General features: G+C 42.9%; 1 protein-coding gene across 5 annotated transcripts in view; it reads right to left on the bottom strand.

Annotated features, from left to right (window-relative positions):
• Window positions 1–22,187, bottom strand: part of HDAC9 (histone deacetylase 9) — a 427,895-nt gene that overhangs the window by 143,157 nt on the left and 262,551 nt on the right. For all 5 annotated transcript variants that reach the window (XM_081883158.1, XM_081883159.1, XM_081883157.1 and 2 more), the window contains one exon: window positions 1,640–1,817. In XM_081883158.1, coding sequence (XP_081739284.1) covers window positions 1,640–1,817 — 178 coding nt within the window. The remainder of the gene's footprint in view (window positions 1–1,639; window positions 1,818–22,187) is intronic.

The following is a 22,187-nucleotide window of genomic DNA, read 5'->3' on the forward strand; positions in this document are numbered from 1 at the left end:
CCACGGTACGCCACTGCTGTGAAGCAGTTGTTGAATCAGGGGACCATTCATCCATTTATGCACCTTCCCCTGACGGGTTGTGCACATGTAGCCTGAGACTTCACCTGAGTGGAAGTTGCCTCTGTGCTTTCTGCTTCAATTGTTTCCTGGTTCTGGGAGACAGTGGGGCAGGGGAGGTAGGGCAGCATCCGGCCATTCACTGGCCTGGCCTGCATCTTCTTCCTTCTCTTCATCCAGCTCTGAAGCTTCCCCTGCCTCTGACTCTTTCCTCCTGGTGGGTACAGGTCAGACTCCAGTCCCTGGTATACACTCATCATTGTCCTGTTAGTCCCTGCATACCCCGGGCTCCGCTGGGAGGAAGGGTGGGGTATATATTTAATAAATAAATAAGAAAACAAATAATCACCCCTTGGATTTGCATGAGACTCTGTGAAAGGAAAGCCCCACAAGCCGGGCACAAGCAACACAGATTCTTCTGCCTTTGCTGTCAGTGACTCAGTGTTGACATTTGGAGCATGGAGAGCGTGTCTGTATGGCCTTAGTTGAAAGCCTTAACGGGAGGATCAAGAGATTTCCAAAAGCTCAATATCAGGTCCATTAAAGTGAACCCACAGTGGGATGTGAAGAAAGTCAAGAAAAGAACCAAACAGGCTTTAAAATGAGATCAAACCCAGTAAACGTTGCAATTTTGTAATTATAATTATTATTTGTTAAATTTACATGACGTCCTTCGTCTGAAGATCTCAGGGCAGTTCACAAGATAAAAATAAAGGATAAAAGCACAAAATGAATAGCTAAAACCAAAACAAACCCATAACAATAATTATAGCCCAATGCAACCCAAATACATTTCACATATCATTCCTCATTATGGAAATTGTACTTTTTTTGTTTGCAAAAGTATCAACTTTCTATTATGGCTGAAATTTAGTGGACTTTAATCTCCGATACATTTGGATAAAAGGGAGAGTGTGGGATGTTACTGGGGTGGGGGGAAACCCACCCGCAAACCCTGAAGCCCCCTTCTTATCTCTCTGTAATTCAAAGAGCACATGCGTCAGCAAGCATCTACAAATACCACAAGCACATGCCAATCAGCCTTTGCTGAAAGCAGGTATCCCTTCCCCATAACTGATCAGGTCATTTGTGTCTCAATTGTGGCTTTGCTTGTCACAGTGAAGAACAACACCTTCTGCATCAGTGAGTGGCATTCTTACTGGGGGCGAACGACGAGCCTCAGCGTTATATATACCCCAGTCATGCAATATCATAAGGGTCTTGTTTCAACTTGGTGGTGGTCTCAACAGAGGCAAAAAAGAGGCAACATGGAGGGAGGGAGAAAGAAACAAAAGGGGGGGGTAGAAATGACATGAGTTGGGGAGGGAACCAAAATGCACCTGTTGCTCAAGTTATGGAGCCAAGTCAACGGTATTAATTTATGAGTGTGTGAATATTATCTCTTATCAGCTGCACTCGTTGACTGGCAGCCAATAAAGCATTATAAAGTCCAGTAGGATTGAGGTTAGAAATGAGTGCATTGCTACGGCTACAAGAGGCATTCGTGGCATTTAAATCAATTGATCCTACATGAAGCGTGCATTTACTCCGCCTGTTAAGCAGAGCCTTCAGGGAGTCCTACCAGTCATGAAGCTATGAGCTACAGGCTGATCCACCGCTGGGTGAGGTAATGCTGGAGTCGCTGGGGAAGACTGTGTCCTGGCAATGGGCTGGCGTCTGTCCAGCTGCGCCATGCCAACTGCAGCCATCTGAGCCCGGTACATTTGCAACTGCTGGATTCGCCGGCGCTCCAGGATCTGCTGTTGTCAGGAAAGAAGCACAGTGGAAAGAAATGTGAGAAGGGATCAAGCGGAAGACTGGAGGGAAATGTGTGCAAAGTAAACAAGGGTGGGCAAAGGCCCACCTGAGAGCTACTCAAAAAATCTGCCCAATAGATGTGTTCACACTGAACCTCTCCAAGTGCCCCTATTTTCCAGAGACAGCCCTGGAGTTACAGAAGCCGCCCCAGTTTCTGATTTGATCCCAGAATGTCTTGCTTTTCCTTAGGATGTCTCTATTGTCATCGGAGAAATGTTGGAGGATATGGTGCTATGTGGAACCCCCCCCACACACACACATGAGCCAAGGAGATAAGTAACTATAGAGCCTTTAGGAGACTTCTGAAGGTAACCCTGTACAGTGGTACCTCAGGTTAAGTATTTAATTCGTTCCAGAGGTCTGTTCTTAACCTGACACCGTTCTTAACCTGAAGCACCACTTTAGCTAATGGGGCCTCCTGCTGCCACCGGACCACGATTTCTGTTCTTATCCTGAAGCAAAGTTCTTAATCCAAGGTACTATTTCTGGGTTAGTGGAGTCTGTAACCTGAAGCGTATGTAACCTGAGGTGCCACTGTATAGGGAAGTTTTAAAATGTTTTATTATGTTTTTATATAGGTTGGAATAGGAGGTTCCCTATTTTCATCGGAGAAATGTTGAAGGGTATGTCCGAGGCTGCATCTCTTGCCAGGCCCAGAATAAGTTCTGCATCCTCCACCAGGTAGCTGCAGAAGAAAACTCCCATTAGGGGAATACAGAGACTGGAAAGAAAGGGATTCAGTAACAAGATCTCAAACGAGGCCACATGATCTAAACAGAAGAGATCACCCAATACAGCTTCAGAGAGATGATCAGATAAGGTGGACACTTCAGGAATGCTTATTGATTCAAGCAACAAATAATAAAATTATTTTCACAGTGACTCAGTCCTTAGGTATGACTCATATCAGTTTTCCTAATGCTCCAGTACAATTCTGATGCTCCATTCCAGAGCTCCACATGGGCTTTGACACACACATGTGTAGCTCTTGTGCATGCAGGGTGTCATATATATTTCAATGAAGGGAACAGATCCTTGGAAAGAGAAAGGTTCATCGAGATCTACGTCTCCCATTGAAGTGAATGGAGTATTATTTCCACATCAGCAATGACCCCTTGGCTCCGTTCCCAGTTATTTAAGAAGTCCTTCACCATGTGAAAAGGGGCCCAAGCCTTACATCTAATAACTGTCACACTAACGTGGATTTAATAAAACAACTCTTCTTTGTTCAAGGACTTTACATGGGAAAACTCTATTTCGGAATAATAGAACACATGATTTTACCCAGTAAAGTGGTCTCCTAATAAATCATATGCTATCTCAACAGGGTGTGAATAATATCATTGTGCTTCGGCCTACTTATTCAATTCCTCGCTTGGGCTTTCTGAATTATTAGGGTGCTTACGCAACAGGCAGCTGGGGGGGATGCTTTACTTGGGGAGGGGGAAATCCCGATGACTAGAAGTACAAGACACAAAATATTCCTCATAACCCCACCCAGCACCCCTGCAAAAACCACAGCCAGCCACACACACTAATAATGTGGGAATATTTCCTTCACACACAAGCCCCAATTGCACTATATATAAAAATCATAGAATTGTCCAACGTGGGGCACAAACTCATAACCCTGGACTTAAGAGTCTCACGCTCTACCAACAAAGCTATCTCAGGTCTTATCCTGACACTTTAAACAGTAACGACTTCTCCCAAAGAATACTGGGAACTGTAGTTTGTTAAGGGTGCTTAGAGTCATTTGGGTACCCTTATTGCCTTCACTGCAATTCCCAGAGTCCCCCAGGAAGAGGGACTGACTGTTAACCACTCTGAGAATTGCAGCGCTAATTTTGTACCTTTCTTGAGCACAGATGTGTGCAAAACGTGTATAGATGCAAACTGAGAATCACTATAATTTAAATAGAAATTCTGTACATCTCACCATCGTGGGAAAGACTGTGGGTGGGTGATCACTGTTGATGAACAACCTCAAGGTTCCTTTTCACCCTTCTTATTCTGCTTTGTTTTCAAAGAAATGCTTTTCCAATAGAGAACTGTCTGTAAATGGCCACCCTAAATTCATCTGACCCTCATTCACTGCCATCTCTGCCCAAAGCAACTCCACTGAAGTGATCTTGGAAGCTATGGAGGTGCTTTTAATGTGTTCGCCATTTCTCAGGGAGTGGAATCGTTGGGGCATTGCTGTATTTAATGTGAGATCACTCATTGCCAGAGTGAGTTAATTTCGGGTTGGGCAGGGAGGAGTGGGGGTGTCTATACTTGCTGAGCTAGGTAGAATGAGAGGATCAAAATGTGGAAAATAAAATTAGGGCTGTGTTAGCACATACTATATTACAGGCTGTGCAGCACAGCAGAGTTTCCAGCTTCTGATGTCTCCAACTGATTTTGGACCAAGGAAAGCAGAATACATTTTAAAGTAATCATAGCAACTGAGACCAGTGGAATTATGTGGATGTACAGGAAAGCCCCAGTAAATGTTAATGGATATTCTGGCATTAGCAAGACTTTGGGGGGGGGAGAGCGGGGAGGGAGATGAAATCCCAAGGGTGCACAAGGAAAGAGAGATTTTATGGGCCCAATGCACATTTTAAAAGCTCGCCGCTGCGTTCTCTTGTTGTCCTAACAGAATTACACCACATAATGGCATGCTTTCAAAGTACCCCCGAAGAATTTTAATTCAAAGTGCACTTTGAATAAATAAAATATTTATTTTTGTGCACCCCATGGGGTTTCACTGCCCCCCCTACTTATTTCCCTGTTATTGGTACTGCCTTCGCTTTCTTTGGTTTCTTTAGCTTGTGATTGGCCTCAAAGGCAAATGCAAATTAGTGAGCGATCAAAGCATTAAATCAATTCTCCTATTTGGAGCATCAGGAAGATGCTATGAAATTGGCCTTTGTCCTCTCTCTCTCTCTCTTTCTCTGTGTGTGTGTGTGTGTGTGTGTGTGTGTGTGTTTGTGTGTAATGACTGCTGCACTATCTTAAAAATCAAACCATAAGTAGATCAAGGACTTCTGCTGGCACTTTGGCACTGGGGCCTGTTTCTGTACCCCCACAAGAGCAATTCCATTACACTACTAAATAAACCAGTTTTCATTACATCCAGCTTTTTTAGCATTCACTCTTCCCAAAATTAAAGCCGCTCCAGAATTTATTTATTTTTTCATCATTCACTGAGAGAGAATCACAAATCAATTGTTTCGTTGTGCAGTTTCGGATCACGTAACACACCACGACGCAGTTTTCTAAGTACACACCACACTCTTGAGGAAAGCCACAATGTGTGACAAACATACATGCCATGTGTAAATGTGGTGGGAAGCCATGCAGGAGATAGTCATGAAATAGACACATATGAGTCTGCTGCACATTCTGGCGCACAATGTGCTCTTCCTACATAGAAGTGGCATTTCTGTAAGAAATTGTCTTAGTTAAAGTATTCTGAAGAGGGGAGTTAAGCAACACCACCTTAGTTCTTTTCTGAGGATGTGAGAAATTAGATTACAGGCTGTAATCCTAGAGACAGTTACTAGGGAGTAACTCCCATTTAACTCAATAGGGTTTTCTGAGAAGGGATATACAGTCGTACCTTGGAAGTTGAACGGAATCCATTCCAGAAGTCCATTCAACTTCCAAAACTTTCAAAAAAATAGTTCGCAAACTGGAACAGTCACTTCTGGGTTTACGGCATTCGGAAGCCAAAATATTCGAGAACTATGCTGTTTGAAAACCAAGGTATGACTGTATAGGATTGTACCATTAACCTGCAATCCTCTGTCCACTGACCTAGGAGTAAGTCGACTGAACTCAGCCAGACATGCTTCTGAGTAGACATTCACATGAGTATGCTGTTAATCTAGACTCCTATGAACATTTGCTTAGGAGAAAGATCAGTTGAGCTCCCTGGGGTTTACTTCTGAGCAGGCATGCATCTGATGGTGTTACTACTTTTTTTAAGCTGAAATACATACCATACCATGCATACAACAATATTTACTTGTTGAGGGGATCTGTGCTGTGTTTTATCAAAACCAAATCTGGGTATGGAACGAGATCATATTATTACAGATGCTCTTCCATCTTGCCCATGCGTGTTCAATGGATCATGCAAGTGTGATTAATTTTTCAAAATAAGCTTTAACTATACATGGTAAGAGTACGAAGACCTGAAATCCCAGATCGTGCAAAATGTTGATTCTAATTGTTCTGTTTAGCTGGCCTTGGTTTGTGACAAGCTTGGTATTTTACAGATTTCCTACCTGCCACCCTCCCTTTTAGCAAGTGAAGTTACACAGATGACTCTTCTTGAAGCTCACCTCTTTATTCCTAATTATCTTGGCCCTGTGTTCACTCAATGAAATACTGCCGTTGTCCCTGAGAGTTCTCATTCAGGATGAGTGACAAACTAAATTATCCAGCATTTCGATATGTAAAAAGAAAACCTCACTGAAAGGCAACCATGCATTTCAATTTTTTTTGCTACCAACAGACTTTTCACTGCTGTATTGGCACTGATCCATAACTTGATGATAGAAACTGCAACAATACCCAGAGGGTCACAGGTTGTATACAAGAGCTAGATAAGAACAGTGATCTATACACAACACTAGCCATTGGTGATGATAGTGTCTTTTTAGCTATGCTATGCTAATTTAGATTGTAGGTGGAGCTAAATCTGCTTTTCCAGTTAGGTCTGCCTTGCACAGAATTAAATTTGCTAAGACAATCTAGGTCAGCAGCTTCAGCTCTCTTTATTGGAGACTTTGGGGTCAACAAGGGAGTGACCCGGGAGACTGAAATTTTCCCCACTAGTTTCTGAATGCTGCCATTTTTAATAATGCCTCTTTTATTTGCTGTATTAAAATATTTGCACCCTGCTTTTCCAAAGAAAAATCGAAGTGATCTACAATTAAAAAGGCAAAGGCACTGTAAAAACAACATCATTAACAAAAATACCCAAAAAGCAACAGATGAGCCACTTATGAAACAACCAACCCAAAATGATTTGAGTGAGGACTACGTTCAAAATAAATAAGGCAATTGTTTTTGTTCGGGCTTGAGGATGCCTCAAACAAAGATGAGGTTTAAGATGCTGTCCTATTTGATGAAAGAGCCTTGTTTGAAAATGAAACCATTTTATATTAGTGCAAACTGGCAGTTATAAGTACTCCCTCCATAGCTGAAAGAATGTTTCATGGCCATAGAATGCCTCTCAAAACCCCTTGCTGGGACTCACAATGGAGGAAGTAAGTTGTTGCTCTCAGGTGCTGCTTGAGGGCTTCCTACGGGCATCTGGTTGGCCACTGTGAGAAGAGGAGAATATGGTCCTTTGGTCCTCTCCAGCAGGACTCTTCTTCTGGAAGGGACTACCCACTGGGACTGCTATCATATTTCATTGTTCTGTGTTATGTACCCAGAAGGTAAAACTGGGATCTGCACAACTGATTAAACGGCTGCTGAGGAAACAGTCAAAGATGAATGCCGGATTCGTGGTTAGGCAATATAAGCCACAACTGGGATTCCTAAAGTGGTTTAACCACCAGAGAGCATTGTGTGGGGTGTGAATCGATGGTTCACTCTTTCAAGCCCTTCTCATGTTTGCTTATCATATGACAGGAAAGCGGGAGCAATTTAAAATGCCTAGAACGTCTACCACATGAGGAGTTTAATTGCTATGTATGGTACACCATAGTGGGATATTTGCAAGTGCCCTCCGAGTGATACATATCATTCAGAATAATGAGTCCAGTTCATAGACTCAAGACCTAAAATGGCTGACCACAGAGCCTCTCTGTTCCTCAGACTCTGTAATTGCTCTAGATTCTCTCCTATTGACAGCTCTGTATTTCAACAGCCTCGGGTTTTCTTCCTATAGCTTTATCTATATTGCTGTTGGTTATCTAGCTAGATACAGGTTTAAATCTACACACAGAGAGAGCTGAATTTCAACCTTCATAATAAGAGTTCCCTTTTAAAAAGAGAGACATTGAAATTCACCCTTAGTTCTCCTGCATGTGGAAACATGGAAACCACAAGAGCAGTGTAGGTTTGTGACAGACTTATGACATGTTGTAGCAAAAGGAAATCTTCCTAGATCTATCCATGACATGCTTTGTGCCACCAGTTACTTTCAAAAGCACACCAGAGATGTTCTCCTGGGTGATTTTCCTAAGTTGCCTCACTTGGTAGTAGTTACTCAGAAGCCTAATGCTGCCCTCAACCTGCATTGCTTTTGTATGGAACATTTTTACCTCAGTGTCCTCATTTTCTTTCCTATGTACAGCACCTGCTGGTCCCTATGTCCTGGTAGAACATCATTGGCTTCATTTAAATCCTCCAAAATAACAGAGACATTCTCAGCCAGTAAGTGCTGTTGAGTCAGTTTGCTAGCTATAACCGCCGGGGAGAGTGAATTGTTATCTGAGTCAGGGGTGGTGATGGAGGCAGGGAGTATCTCAACCATCACCATGGAAGCACTGGTACGGCCATGAGCAAGGGTAGCTACAAAGTGCTAGCAGAGGTGCTGTCTACTCCTCCTCAAGAGATCAAGATAGTTATCCAAAAATTGCAGAGATGTCCTTCTCCACTCAGCTGCTAACTAGCAAGCTACCTCCCTGGCTATCACTAGTGCACAATAGTATTCATAAGGTGATTCAGATATGCTTCTCAACATTTGCCATTCCCAAATAACAGAGATCAAGTAGACCTGGGTTGTCTGAAGAGGTCCAGCAAGCAAGGAACATCTTCAGCTGTATAGCACATAAAACTCCTCAGTTTCTCCACTTGACACAAATAAGGGACTTAAGATTTGTCCCATCATGAACAACCATAATTTTTGGAGAACTAGTCTGAAGCAATGGATGATTAGCTACTTTGAAAACCTTGTTCCTTTGAGATTTAAGCCGGGTTGACCTTGTAGCTAATTATGCAGCCCGGTGTCTTTGAGAATCACCAGCATTCCTGATTGCAGTCCCCGGGCCTTTGCCTGCTCAAATTAAGGGAAGGACAGGAGATCAGGCCAATTGCCTAAGGGTCTGTTTCCAGTGTGGTTGATCAAGGCACACAATGTCGACAAAAATCCCCATGAGTGGAAAGGGTGGATTCACTGGGATTGATTATCCGTGTTGCGTGTCTGTTATGCAGTTGAATCAGGGAACGGTCCGCGAGTAGTTCTTTTGCCATTCCAAAGAGGAATTGCTATTCCTTGCAATGCATCTTTTAATGAAGACCCTTTGCATTCTGTACATTCATCATGTATGTCTCACCAGCTCGTTCAACCACTAACTCCCAACTGGCATGAGTGGCATGAATTTTGGCAACATGCCTTCCATTCTTTTGGCTTTTGGCACATGGGACTGATGAATACCAGCAGAAACATTCAGAGGCACCCACAAAGAAGAAACGGTTTATATCATAATGTTCAAGTGCACAATACTCAAGGCACCTTGAATGAGATGAACTTTGCAATTTTTGGGTGGTGGTGGTGAAACAAGGTTCAGAGTTTGAGTGCAGTGCATATGCCAGTTCCTCCCAGCCAAACATTTCAGAGAGTATCAGCACAATGGTCCAATTATTGACAATTTTAATAATGTTTTGACAATTTAATAATGTTTTGTGGATGTGTTAACTGATTTTATTACGATGTATTATGATTTTGGATGTTGTATGACATTGCTTGATATACAGGATTATAAACAAACAAACAGAGAAACAAGAGGAACTGGGAGCCAGGAAGTTCTCCAGAAGATCAGAGTTGAGGGATGAAGCCAGGCCTGGAGACCAGGTTGGGCTCATCACAGGAATAAGATAGGAAATATTGTACAAATGAGTGGCTGAGTGCTCTGACACTTTTGGGATCTTAAGGAACCCATGCACACATTTCTGCATAGACTCAAAGCATCATCATCATTAGGTGGTGCAAATTCCTTCACCATAGATGATGACAGAAAAATAAATCAGCGGGAGTTTTGCTGGACACAGTTTCTCCTTCCCTTCTATTCTGAGTATGGAAAAGGGAGAAGCACAGCAGTGGCCTCTGACCCAGGCAGATACAGAAGCAGGTGGTCTCTGTTGTACTAATAAAAGGGACTTTGCTGAGGAAAAGATGGATGGAGAGATGATGGAAGAATGAATAGGAAGTCCTGGGCTGTTTGTTTTCGTGTTTATTTGTTGTAGAGAATGGCTTATTCCTTTACTTTGTTTCCTAGCTAACAGCGAGAGGGCAGGTTTCAAGCTGGCAAAGAAGTTGAGGAGATTTGGGAGTCGACAGCTCAGCTGCAGGACAGGAACAGCTGGTTTTCCTTGGCCTCTCCTTAAGTGCCCTTCCCAACTGTTGCTCTTCTTGACTATATGGCCAGCTAACTGCAGCTTGGCAGGATTCTTACAATAAGTCATCAGAGTGGTAAGGAGAGTTGAGTCTTTGTCAAGGTGGCATTAAAAGGATTGAGGGCCCTGGTGCTGTTTCTAAAATCCCCCTTCCCTACAAAAGGAATATACAATATGGACTAAAAAATATTATTGAGTTAAAGTGCATTTATTTTGTCTTCCTATATAAATAAAAATGTATGCTATCGTCACACTCTGCAATTTGTGTGCAGCCGTGCCAATGGCAGCATGAGGAACGATAAGCAGGCCATTTAACAGAGGTGGGGTGATTCACAGAGATTTAGCAAACCACTGTGTGGAGCACCTTCCCCTCAAATAAATGTGCCTGCAGTGAGCTGTGGGGGGAATAGGCAAGGGAGTTGGTGAGGTGTAAAGGGAGAGGGGTTGGTCAGGTGTGGGAGAAGACTAATGGGGCAGACAGGGTTGCCGAGTGGAGCAAGCAGGAATGGCACCCTCTAGTCAGAAATATTTGTACACTGCAACAAATATTTGTACAACTGCAAGATGGAGATGATGAGGCATGAAGTGGGTTAAATGACAAAGAGTGAAAGCAAACTTGCAGACATTTACAGGTTCTTAAATTGAGGCTGGAATTGTGGCCTTGGCATATTTAAGAGCCTGTAGAGGTTTTGGCCAAGAAACCAATAAAAAATAAATGTCATAACAATTTTTAAAAAATAAATAATTAATTAAAATCATAAATAAACCAGACAGGCAGTGATCGTTTCAGGCACATCCATCACACCCAAACTGGAAGTACCCTGAAAATGCCACAAAAATGGCAGAATAGAGCAGGAAGGGAGCAGAATGGGGTGTTTGCAGGCTTTTTCAACGGTTTTTCAAATATACGTGACTTCACTGTAATTAATTTAATTTTAATTAAGTCATAATTAAAACTGCAGTGCCTGTGATTCTGTTGGACTCAGTTGGATCAAAGAACACTAATGAAAGAACACTTTTGGCACTGCTATTGTTGGACTCCAACTCCCATCAGCTCCAGCCAGTGTAACCAATAGTCAGAGAGATTATGAGAGTTGTAGTTCAGCGTCATCACAAGTTCTCCATTTTTGCTTTATGATGCAAATCACAAAGCCAGCACAGATGTTACTGCAGGCAATTTACTTGCAGGTAATTATGGTATTTTTCCGTGTATAAGGCTAGGTTTTTCCCCTAAAAAAGAATGTCAAAAATTAGGGGGTGTCTTATACACAGGGACCTCTCCCCCCATTTTCTTAAATCTGAGTCCCCCAAAATAGGGGGCATCTTATACATGGGGGCGACTTATAGACGGAAAAATACGGTAACTCTTGCTGCTAGCTAGAGGTCTGCCTATTCATGGGACCGGTGTGACTTAACGAAGAATATGTCTCATCCGTGATTAGAAAAAGCCACATCCTGTAGAAAGGGAAGTGTGTGGATATCAGGACACAAGGGCAGTAAAGGCAAAGGAATATAAATGAGTGGCTTCTAGACTCTTAAAACCCAGCCGAAATGTTTTAGAAGTGGAGACGGCAATAGATGCAGACCAGATATTTCCCAGATACTTTTTCTCTACAACACGAGGACTTACATTTCCCCGAATTAACTGGAAGCCTTAAGATGCCAGTCAGCTGCTGTTTGAGCATAGCTCTGTGGGAGACCACATGCTTTGTATGAAGACGAGATGTTCCTGAGCTCACTCAGTCCCTGACAACTCAAGCTAAGATGGGAAAGCCCCCTTCCTGCCTCAGATCCTGGTAGGGATGGATGGAGTACTCTCTTTCTGGGCTGTGTCAATTTCACATGTGTTTATTCCTAAGTCTGTTCCATTCCCACATTAATCTGCATATTTCTAAAGAAAAGAAAAACCATACAACATTCTTATTTAAATATGTACTTAAATGTGTGTTTTAAAATGCATACCCACATATGTATGTTTTCGCAAGATACCTATTTAAATCCACATTTTATCCCAATACAGTGGTACCTCTGGTTAAGTACTTAATTCGTTCCCGAGGTCAGTTCTTAACCTGAAACTGTTCTTAACCTAAAGCACCACTTTAGCTAATGGGGCCTTCTGCTGCTGCCACGCCCCCGGAGCACAATTTCTGTTCTCATCCTGAAGCAAAGTTCTTAACCTGAAGCACTATTTCTGGGTTAGCAGAGTCTGTAACCTGAAGCGTATGTAACCCGAGGTACCACTGTAAATGCAATTCCAAAACTATTTTATCCCCAAACACACCCCTTTCCATGCATTTTGGCATGCTTATAGAGCCAAGAATTGTATTGCAAAATTCAGAGAAGTGTGAATCCTGAAGGCTAATTCTGTTCTGATCTGCACATTAGTCTCAGAAGTGCACATTAGGTCAGGTTGCAATAAAATGTGGGCCAAACATAATCATCCTCCATCCCTTGAACACAGCATTTCTAGAAAGCAGCTATATTCACCCTTCTTCTGTGAATGGATAAGTCCTCATTCTGGACCACAATGTTTGGAGTTACAACCCTTTTGGTTACATTTAGATGCATGAGAGGAAGATACAAATTCTCAGCAGGATGTATAGCAATGGAAGAAAGCGAGGAGATTCTAGAAAGGAAAATGGAGGCATTAAGGGGTTAATAGCTGCCACCCATGCATATTCTCCAATTGGTGTCTGAATAAGTACCAAACAAGGTTCCAGGTTCCTATAGACGGAACATGAGAAATAGCAGGCACTGAATGTGATGCTTCAGAAAGCAAACATGCACTTGGAAAGCTTAATAACAATCATTTTAATAATTTAATAATAATAATTTTATTGCTGGCAGTCTGCCCATCTGCATTATTTGATCACATGCTCTGCAACAGCCAACCTTACTAGTTCATTCCAGAGTTCTCCCCTTCCTCAGATGGACTAGTTCCATGGGCTTTGACATACTGGCTAGACTCGGAACGCATCCATCACCAGCACTACATCTAACAATTCTTTTCAAGGTCAAGACATGGATTAGCTATCTGTTAACACCAGTTTAGCCTCCCTGCTGGTTTAATGGGATGGATTTATTCCAATCCCTTCAAGGAATGCTTATGGGCAGAGTGGGGATTCTAATCTGTGTTAGTAGATTAAGAGAATGATGGAGAGTGGTATTTATTCTAAATTTAATTAGCATGAAGCACAAGGATGTGTACGCAGCAGAAGGTTAAGAGCCTCTGGTCTCAAAACATATTTGAATGTAAACTTGGCAAAAGCCCTGCAGATGATCGAGCCTGTAATGTAATTACGGTCTGTTTTTATCAGACTTGGAAATTCTCCTTTTAACTTTGTATGGATGCGGAGATTTTCCGATACCCAAGCTTTATTTTTGTATATAGATATTTTTTTAAAACCCACATATTTCAAAACATTTGGCTGCCCGAAATGGCAGACATTCAACTTCCCCCCTCCCACCCCACCAGCTAATTTGCTTGCTCCCTTCTACTCTTGGAAAGTTATTGTGCAATTTTTAATGTATTATATTTAACATCCAGTTAGACACATTGGTTCATCAGTGCCCAGCTTTTTGGAGCTTCTGTGTACTTTATAACAAAACTCTGAAGAATGCTTCCATAGGCATCCTGCCAAAAGATCAATTTGCTACAAAAATGGTGAAATCTTTCCACTGAGCTATCTCTCTGTTGCTTTGCTGTGATGCAACTGACCGACTTAGAAGACGAGGGGAGGAGGGGAGGATATTTATTCCTTCTCCAGGGCGGGAAAAACAAAGGAACTTCTATCCTGCCATCACCCCAAACACTGTGATGCCATCAAGACAACTAAAAGCCAAAAGAGAATTGCTTAAGTAAGCAAACCAGCCTCTTCCACGCTAAAAACACAGCAGCAGCGTCTATCTATTTGCTGACCACAAGAACTGTTTTGGCAAGGGCTGCCTCCATCCAACCAACAGGCCACTACAGGGCACTCGCCGCAAGGCAGCAAAAACCCTCATTGGAATAATTCTTTGCAGATGGCAGGGACCGGAAGTTTCGAGAAGGGGGAAAATGAAAGCCATTCACTCTTGCAATGACATGGACCTTTGATACCCACACAGTTATTTGGGCAGAGAGAGGCAAGGTCAGGAAGGCACATCAAGATTGGTGATTAGAGAAATACTATATCAGCAAAGTGTGGTGAGCTATTAAAAGAAAATGCAGCTTCTATGATGGTGTGGCAAAGGCTTCCCAGAAGCTATTTGTATTAGATATTGAGTTAAGCATAACTTATTTAGCCCTGGCATTCCAGAAAACATTTTGATGTGAGCTACTGCAGGAAAGTAAACACAAAGGGAAAGAGGAAACAAGACTGATCCCAAACAGATAATTTTTTTGTAATTTAATTTTCCGAAGCCGTGCATTTTTAAAGAGCATCGAGACGAAGGAATTTTCATAGGATACTTTCAACTTGGGGGCAAATAAGCCCCTATCTAGTTACTTTGGCTGTTCAAAAAGAAACAAGGGGAAGGCATACATGCAGTGGCACTTTAAAAATAAAAATAAAAAACGTCTGTATATGTATTGTCACAGTTGGACAATCGTAATGTGGAAGTGAGTAGGGTACCTTTTAATGGCTTATCCCTTTTGAAGCATAATGTAACAGACAGAACACCCCCCCCCCCCCGAAGAATCTCAGTACCTTCCAATGCCCAAAGACAAAGAGCAAATGATTCCAGCCTACACTTTAAGGTTAGGTTTAGGAGATGCTGACAGCAAGGCCATGTCCAGAGAGAATCAGCCAGCACCCCAAAATGCTGTTAGTTTACAGAGCCTAAATTCAGCTCTCTGCCTCTTTCTCATTTGTCTTAATCCCGTTTAAAAGCCGCCTCCTGCCCTCTTTGTTTCATTCACAGATACCTACATGATCTCATCCTTAGTTGAAAGTGAAGGTGGGCATTGTTGCTTTTATCCCTTTCAGAAGACATAAGAAAGATGTCTAACCATGATTTCCCATGGAGACAAATCACCTGTAAGTTCCCTAACAAAAGAGACACTTGCCAACTTTGCCCAGGCTCCTGAGATTTCTAAACCCTTCATGTCCAGACTCCCTCATTCCTGCAACAATGTGTGTGCATGCGTGAGTGTGCACATGTGTGCAAATTTACTCATCAAATCAGCATTATTATTAATTTAATAATAATAATAATAATTTATTATTTATACACCACCCATCTGGCTGGGTTTCCCCAGTCACTCTGAGCAGCTCCCAACAGAATCTTAAAAAAATGCAACCCCACCTCTACAAAAACAAATATGCCATGAAATAAGAAAGATTTTGGATCAGGGGCGACAACCATGTACAAATTAGGGAGCTGGCCCTCTTGAGAGTAGGTTCTCACAAGCAAAGGAGTTTTTGTTGGGTGATCTGGTCATATAGTTCACAATCGCAGCACACAGCAAGAGTTTTATTATGAGTAAGGGGTTAGCTTTAAGGAAATGTCTATGTTTCTGTTGAATGCTTGAATGGTAAATAAATAAAAGCCTTGTCATTTCACTGCAATCAGCAAGAGCTTCACCAGGAGAAAAGGGCTAAGATTGAAGATGCTTGGTGCATTTGATTACAAAGCAGCTGCAAAGCCACCTGGACAGCCTAAACATCGGCCATGTATGTGCAAAATCTTATTTTCCATTCTGAGCCAGAGAAGATATTCCAGGCCAAAATAAGGTTCAGTTCATAATGCAGCCAAGCATTAGGAGCTGGGCATATCCATGCGCCAAACCTGGTAATTACAAACCTTGGTAACATGTCTAGGGCCTTCTCTTCCTGCCTACGTATATATCCATCCATCATAATCTGTGCAGCCAGATATTCAGGCCCTTAACGTACCAATTTTGCAGCATTTGGACAGGCCAGTAGCCAGCAGGAAGATCAGGAGCTGACGCTTTGCAAGATTCACAAAGCATGTGATTTGGAAAAAAACTGTGTTAAAGTGCAACATTGACATTCTGTTGCAAACAGTTGTAATAGCAAATTGCTGCTTCGGAGATCCTGCAATTCTCAGCCCCCATTTGGAAAGAGTAATCTTATAGAATGGTGTACTGTTGCTTTCTTCTCCCTCACATACTTTATTATATTTTAATCTTCATATTTTCCCCCAAATGGAAGCTCCCCTCAGTCCATGAATATTCAAAAGCTCCTTTAAGATGTCACTATGGTCCATTGTTCTAGACTAAAGGATGCATTGCATGCAATCACACAAGCAAACACACACACGCACTGTGACCCATAATGGAATTTTAAAAAATAAGATATCTCCACCCCAGGCGCCCAATTGGCTTGCTCCACTGCTGTTCATACCCATTTCTCTTAGGGCATCTGCTGAAATGATCCTGCAGGGCTGACTCAAATCATTACTTCACTGTTGGTACCTAAATGTGCCTAGATATGCAGATTCAAAATAGGAAAATTTCCATTTGCTGCAGCATTGTAAATAGCATTCCATCTGTATTTCTGTTGGACCACAGTAAAATTTTAATCACTGGGACTGTGAATTAGACACACATTTATGCTGTTGGGTTTTTTGTTTTTTTTAGAATCCCAACCTTCTTCCAAGAAAGTAGCTTTTCTTTATTCGGCTGTTAAACTATCTCTTATTCCTTATGATATCTCAAAAAAGGCACCTGCAGTGAGGTTTCTGAAAATGCAAATATATTGAAATGTATTCAGTTTGATTGATTTAATCAGCTGAAAGACAGATGATAAAGCGACTCAGAAACGCTTTCATTGCTCGACAGCCCGGCTATTTTGGATGGCAACTAAATATGCTGGCCGGGAGCCAAGGGAAATGTATAGAGATGAAATCCCTGTTGCTTTGGAAACAGCTGTCTCTAAGGGGCACTGGGATCTGCTGGTGAACTTTAAAATCAGGGCCCTGCAACATTTTCTGCCTTTTACATAGTTTTGCCGGGCTGTGGTAATTGGCAGGATGGCAAGTGATGGCCCCCTCACGGCCCAAGTGCTAGGAATGGCATGGTGTCTATATTCAAGCCATGCTCCTCTCATTTCTGAAGTTGCTGCTCTTCTGGGGTACAGGAAGAATCTGGCAGGAACCGTTGTGGAGAGCCTAATTGCACAAAGCTTATTCCTCAGAGGTCACTTCTAGGATAAATGTTAGTCTAATTAATATGTTCAAGCTTTCCTTTGCCACAAAGTTATATACTGAAGTTATATACCTCATGATTGGATCAAACATCTGCTCAAGTCTGTGGAAAGACTTTCAGAGAAGTGGGGAGGGTGTTAGTCGAGTACAGAGACCCTTGTTGCAATGGTTTGCATCATTTCCCCATCTTTCCGAAACTTCTACACATCTCATTTGCCCAGATTCTCATATACTTTTTCTCCTCCAACGTTTTTGTCTCTCTTCCATAACTGTTCCTCAGTACAACCCAAACCCCAGGTCTGCTGGGACAAGCACATTTGGAAGAGGTGGAACCTGGGCAGTTCCTGGCTGATTTCAGACTCTGCCCATGTAATTCCCACATCCTGGTTGAGCCAGGAATATACCAGCCTTAAGATCCTCAACCCAGCTCAGCTGGCACTATGTTGGCTCAGCTGGCAGAACTCCCCCAAAAGGGGCATTGTGTGGGCACTTGTGGATACAGTACAACTCAACTTAAACCACTTCCCTTTCCTGAAATGGATGTGGTTCATGTAATATTTTGATGACCCATCAGTTAAAGAGGCAAGTAATGACATTTGGCAATTAGTAACAGGGGGAGAAAATACCAGTGAAATTCTCATTGGGGAGATGGTGCAGGGTTGTTTTTGTAAGTGTGCTTACCTTGCTTAGAATGTGGCAGGGTTTTTGAGTGCCCTTTCCTTCATTCTACAAACCATGTATCTGGTGGTCTGCATTCTGCAGTCTTCCTGGGTGACCATGTTTCTGAAATAGCCAATGGATGTCCTCGACTGAGCTTTCACCTAAGTTTTGAGAAGCTGAGAAGGCTGCCTGTTATACCCTGGACAGCTGTTAATTGTTTGTTTTCAAAATGAAGTCTTAATTTATTTATTTTTTAAGAAATCAGAGCAGAAACTTTCTAAATGTAAAAGCAAGGATTTCTCCTTTTAAAGAAAACCAGTAAGTGTGTCAGGCACTCACTAGCTAGCCTCTTTGGCTTTCTTTGATTTAATTTAAATATGATTCAGCGACAGCCCAGGGGAAGACATCATGAGATAATGCCTCCTATGGGTGGTTTTTTTCAGATCAGGTGCAGGCAGCTGGGGAGGCTGCAGGAAAACATATGCAGGAAAACCCTCAGTTGCCTCACAGCAATAAGGTAAGGCCAACTTCATACCCAGCAAAATTATAAAGCAATTCTAAAGTGCCCTGCAAATGAGGCAGGAAAGCAGAAGCCACTTTCATGGGGCAAGAACAATTTCAATAGATTGAAAGAGAGTTACTAGCACAGCACTAAGCAGCCTTCGGTCTAGCAACCAAAGTTTACAAGTAGAGAACAATATTCATCCTATCTTGTTATCCCCCCCCCAAAAAAAAATAATGATGAGCTTTCTGAAAACTTCAAGCTTTGGGTTATTGCATTGTCATTTCACTTGTAGCTTCCAGCATATATTGGTGGGGCTGGAAATTATCTAAGAGTCACAGCCTGGTTACTTGTAACTTGCAATTTCAGGAATAGCTCAACCCTGAGGGTATCTATATATGTACTCTCGGAATGGAGAACCCTGCAGCCACCCAGAAGCTGATGAACTACAACTCCCATCATCCCTGACCATTGACCATGCTGGCTGGGGCTGATGGGATTTGGACTCCAACATCATCTAGATGGCCCCAGGTTCCCCATACCTGGTGTACCAAATGAACAGAGGCATTGTAACGCAGCATAATTGTCCATTGTCGCTTCAAGATGCTTTGCCTTTGAAGATAACATTCTGTTTACAATAAACTCTAAGGACCTCTCTGGTGTCTCCTCCTTTATCTTATAGTTTCACCCTCTGTCTGAAAACCAAGTTAGTTGTGTCAAGATCAAGGGAGTCCATCAAAATAGAGATAGTCCAGGACAAAATCGGAATATAAATCATTGTCACCATAAAGAATGTAGATACTCTTTATGAAGAGGGCTGTCCTGATTTGTTCCCTAGGCTGGGGGAGGCGACATTTCCCATTCATTCACCTCTGGAGGAACCCCTCATTCATTAGATCAAGCAGGTTGCCATGTATCAGCTCTCAAACGGGCTAATCGAAGACTGAGATAAGCCAGCTCTTGGCCACTTCTTGCCCTTTGAACACTCCAGGGCCACCTCTTGCCCTCAGACTTTTATCTCACTATAGTTAAAGAGGGCAAATTAATCCTGGGGAGAAAATGAATGGACAGCCACTGGAGCCATCTTATAGGCCTTTTAGGCTTTCATCTATTGCTACCTGATCATTTCCCTTCAGCAACCGGGTCCTCATTTCATGGCTCCATCTACTCGGTGCCTGCATTTAACTCTTCAGTGCAACGCAAGCAAGCAGCAGTAGTTCAGCGACTCATCTAGAAGCCGAGAAAGGCCAAAGGAAAAGGTCATCATTTTGTCTCCGCTCCTCCGAGTTTGATGTAGTGCTGTTTTCACTTGCAAAATAGGAAAGTGAAAACTGTAATTTATTACTGTACCAGCAATTCAAGATGTTTTGCTTGGATGCTGGGCTCGCAATCGGTCACCAGCATTCCAGCTGCTCTTGCTTTCATTGGCCGCTTTGCAGGGCTCTGAAATTTCATTCTGCAAATTTGCATTTTAAAACTATTTAATGACGCTTTTGATTTTGCATGGGGTGGTGGTGAAGCACAGTGGTGCATCATCCCGTTCTCTTGACCCATGCTGCATTTTTTTGTTTTTGGACCGGGGTGTGTTTTCAAAGGGCCAGGAGGATGTTAAGGAGTCCCAAACCTAAAGGCTCTTTCATGGCCATCAATTTCACTTCTTCTTTTTCTCCCCCCCTCTCTTTTTGTCTGCTGCAAGGTTTTTGGCACGGTGCGCCTGAGAAGTAGGGTCACTCCAGTAGCACAGCAGTAGCCTCTTGCATTGCCAAGTGAGATGCCTGCATTTTATAGTGGAACTGGGAGTCCCAGGCTGTGATTGAATTTGATGCTCTTGGAAGAGGCTGCAGGACTCTGCTGCTCTTACAGCAACACCTGCTGGACACTACGGGATGCTGTGCCTAGCCTTGTCCTTTGGGACACCACAAAAGAAAGAAATGAGATAATCCATTCCTTGGCTGTTTTTGTTTCAAAATGCATCTCATGGTTTCAGAAGCTTCCATTCCATGAGAAGCATTGGCCCAAGTCTCATAACCTTAACTCATAAATGTATTTTCCTTTATACCCAACAGTTCAGGGTGTAGATGTACATTTGCATTCAGTTAACCAGGACTGGGGCTGGGAGCCCATGATCATCCTCTTTGTGGTTGCTGCTCTTCTTTTTCTTTTTCTTAATTTTGCTTTGTTTTTTCAGATTTTGAAATTTACAAACAATTATCAAACCAGCTACATAGAAAGAGAATTCCGAAGAATCTCCTGGCTTTCCCTCCTCTCCTTTGTAGGTCCTTAGGTTAACTTTTCTGCCTGCATCTTGTCTATTAATCCAAATCTCCATTATAGTGCTTGCCTCTTTTCTTTCCCTCTCTCTGCCCACAACAGCTGCTTCTTGGCACAGAACTTCACCTCAGCTACCAAGAGCAGGTCTGCACGGGTTTCATCAAGAGAAATAAAACCCACCAAATGTAATACTGTATTGGGTTCCGAGTTCAGCTTCCTAAACATCTTGATGTTTGCTTTTTCTTAAAAAGCAAGTTTCTAGGCTTCTCGACAGCAAAGATGTGCTCAAGAGATGACGTACAATGCGTATTTCAGAAAGCTGGATGCATATGGTAATTTCTGGTAGTTGGATGCAGAGCTTGCATAGGTTCCAGTCTCCATCCCACTGAATTCAGCATATGCAAAACTATCGTTATTCTATTTGCATAATATACCACTCACAAAACAAAGATGGTGATGGAGGAGGAGGAAGAAGAACAAGAAGAAGATAAGCTACCAGTGGCTAGTAGCTACGACAAGTATTTTCTATCTTCACTGCCAGAAGCACATTGCCTCTCAACAGCAGTTGCTGGGAATCTCAAGTAGGGACAGCACTGTTGCACTCATGTCCTGCTTGTGGGCTTCCTACAGGCATTGGTTGACCATTGTGAGAACAGGATGTTGGATAGCTCAGCTGGTTACAGTGTGGTGCTGATAATACCAAGGTTGCAAGTTCAATGCCTGTACGGGACAGCTGTGTATTCCTGCATTGCAGGGCTTTGGACTAGATCAGAGGTTTTCAATCTTTTTTGGGTCCACGCCTCCCTTGACCAACTACATTCTTTCTGCGGCACCCCTGTGGGGCTCAGGAGCCAGTTACATCACCCCTTGCCTGCAGAGCTGGCAGCTTCTCACCCTTTTTCAAACACTTGTGGAGTGTTCCCTCAGCCTCCTCTCCTCTCCCCTATCCATGGGAGTCTTCTGGGCAGCCACTTCTGCCACCCACCCCTGGTCTCTGAGCTACCCCATGCCCCAAAGAGAGCTGCCTCATCACACTGCCCCACAGGGGCCTGGAAAGCAACCCCTGGCCAGTCCCAGAGCAGCCATTTGACTGGGGAGCTTATAGCCAGAGCTGCTGCAACAAACAGCTACGCAAGCCTTTGGGAGGCAGAGATGCAAGAGGGCATCAGAGGAAGGGAGGGAAGGAAAGAGGGACAGAGGCCTGTGTTGCTTGTAGCACCCCTGGCCATCCTTTAAGGCAGCGGTTCTCAACCTGTGGGTCCCCAGGTGTTGTTGGACTACAACTCCCATCATCCCTGTTGCTCTGGCCTTGCTAGCTAGGGGTGATGGGAGTTTGTAGTTCAGCAACATCTGGGGACCCACAGGTTGAGAAAGGCTGCTTTACGGC

This window comes from Podarcis melisellensis (assembly GCF_964234715.1).
Source record: "Podarcis melisellensis genome assembly, chromosome: 12".
Lineage (NCBI taxonomy): Eukaryota > Metazoa > Chordata > Lepidosauria > Squamata > Lacertidae > Podarcis > Podarcis melisellensis.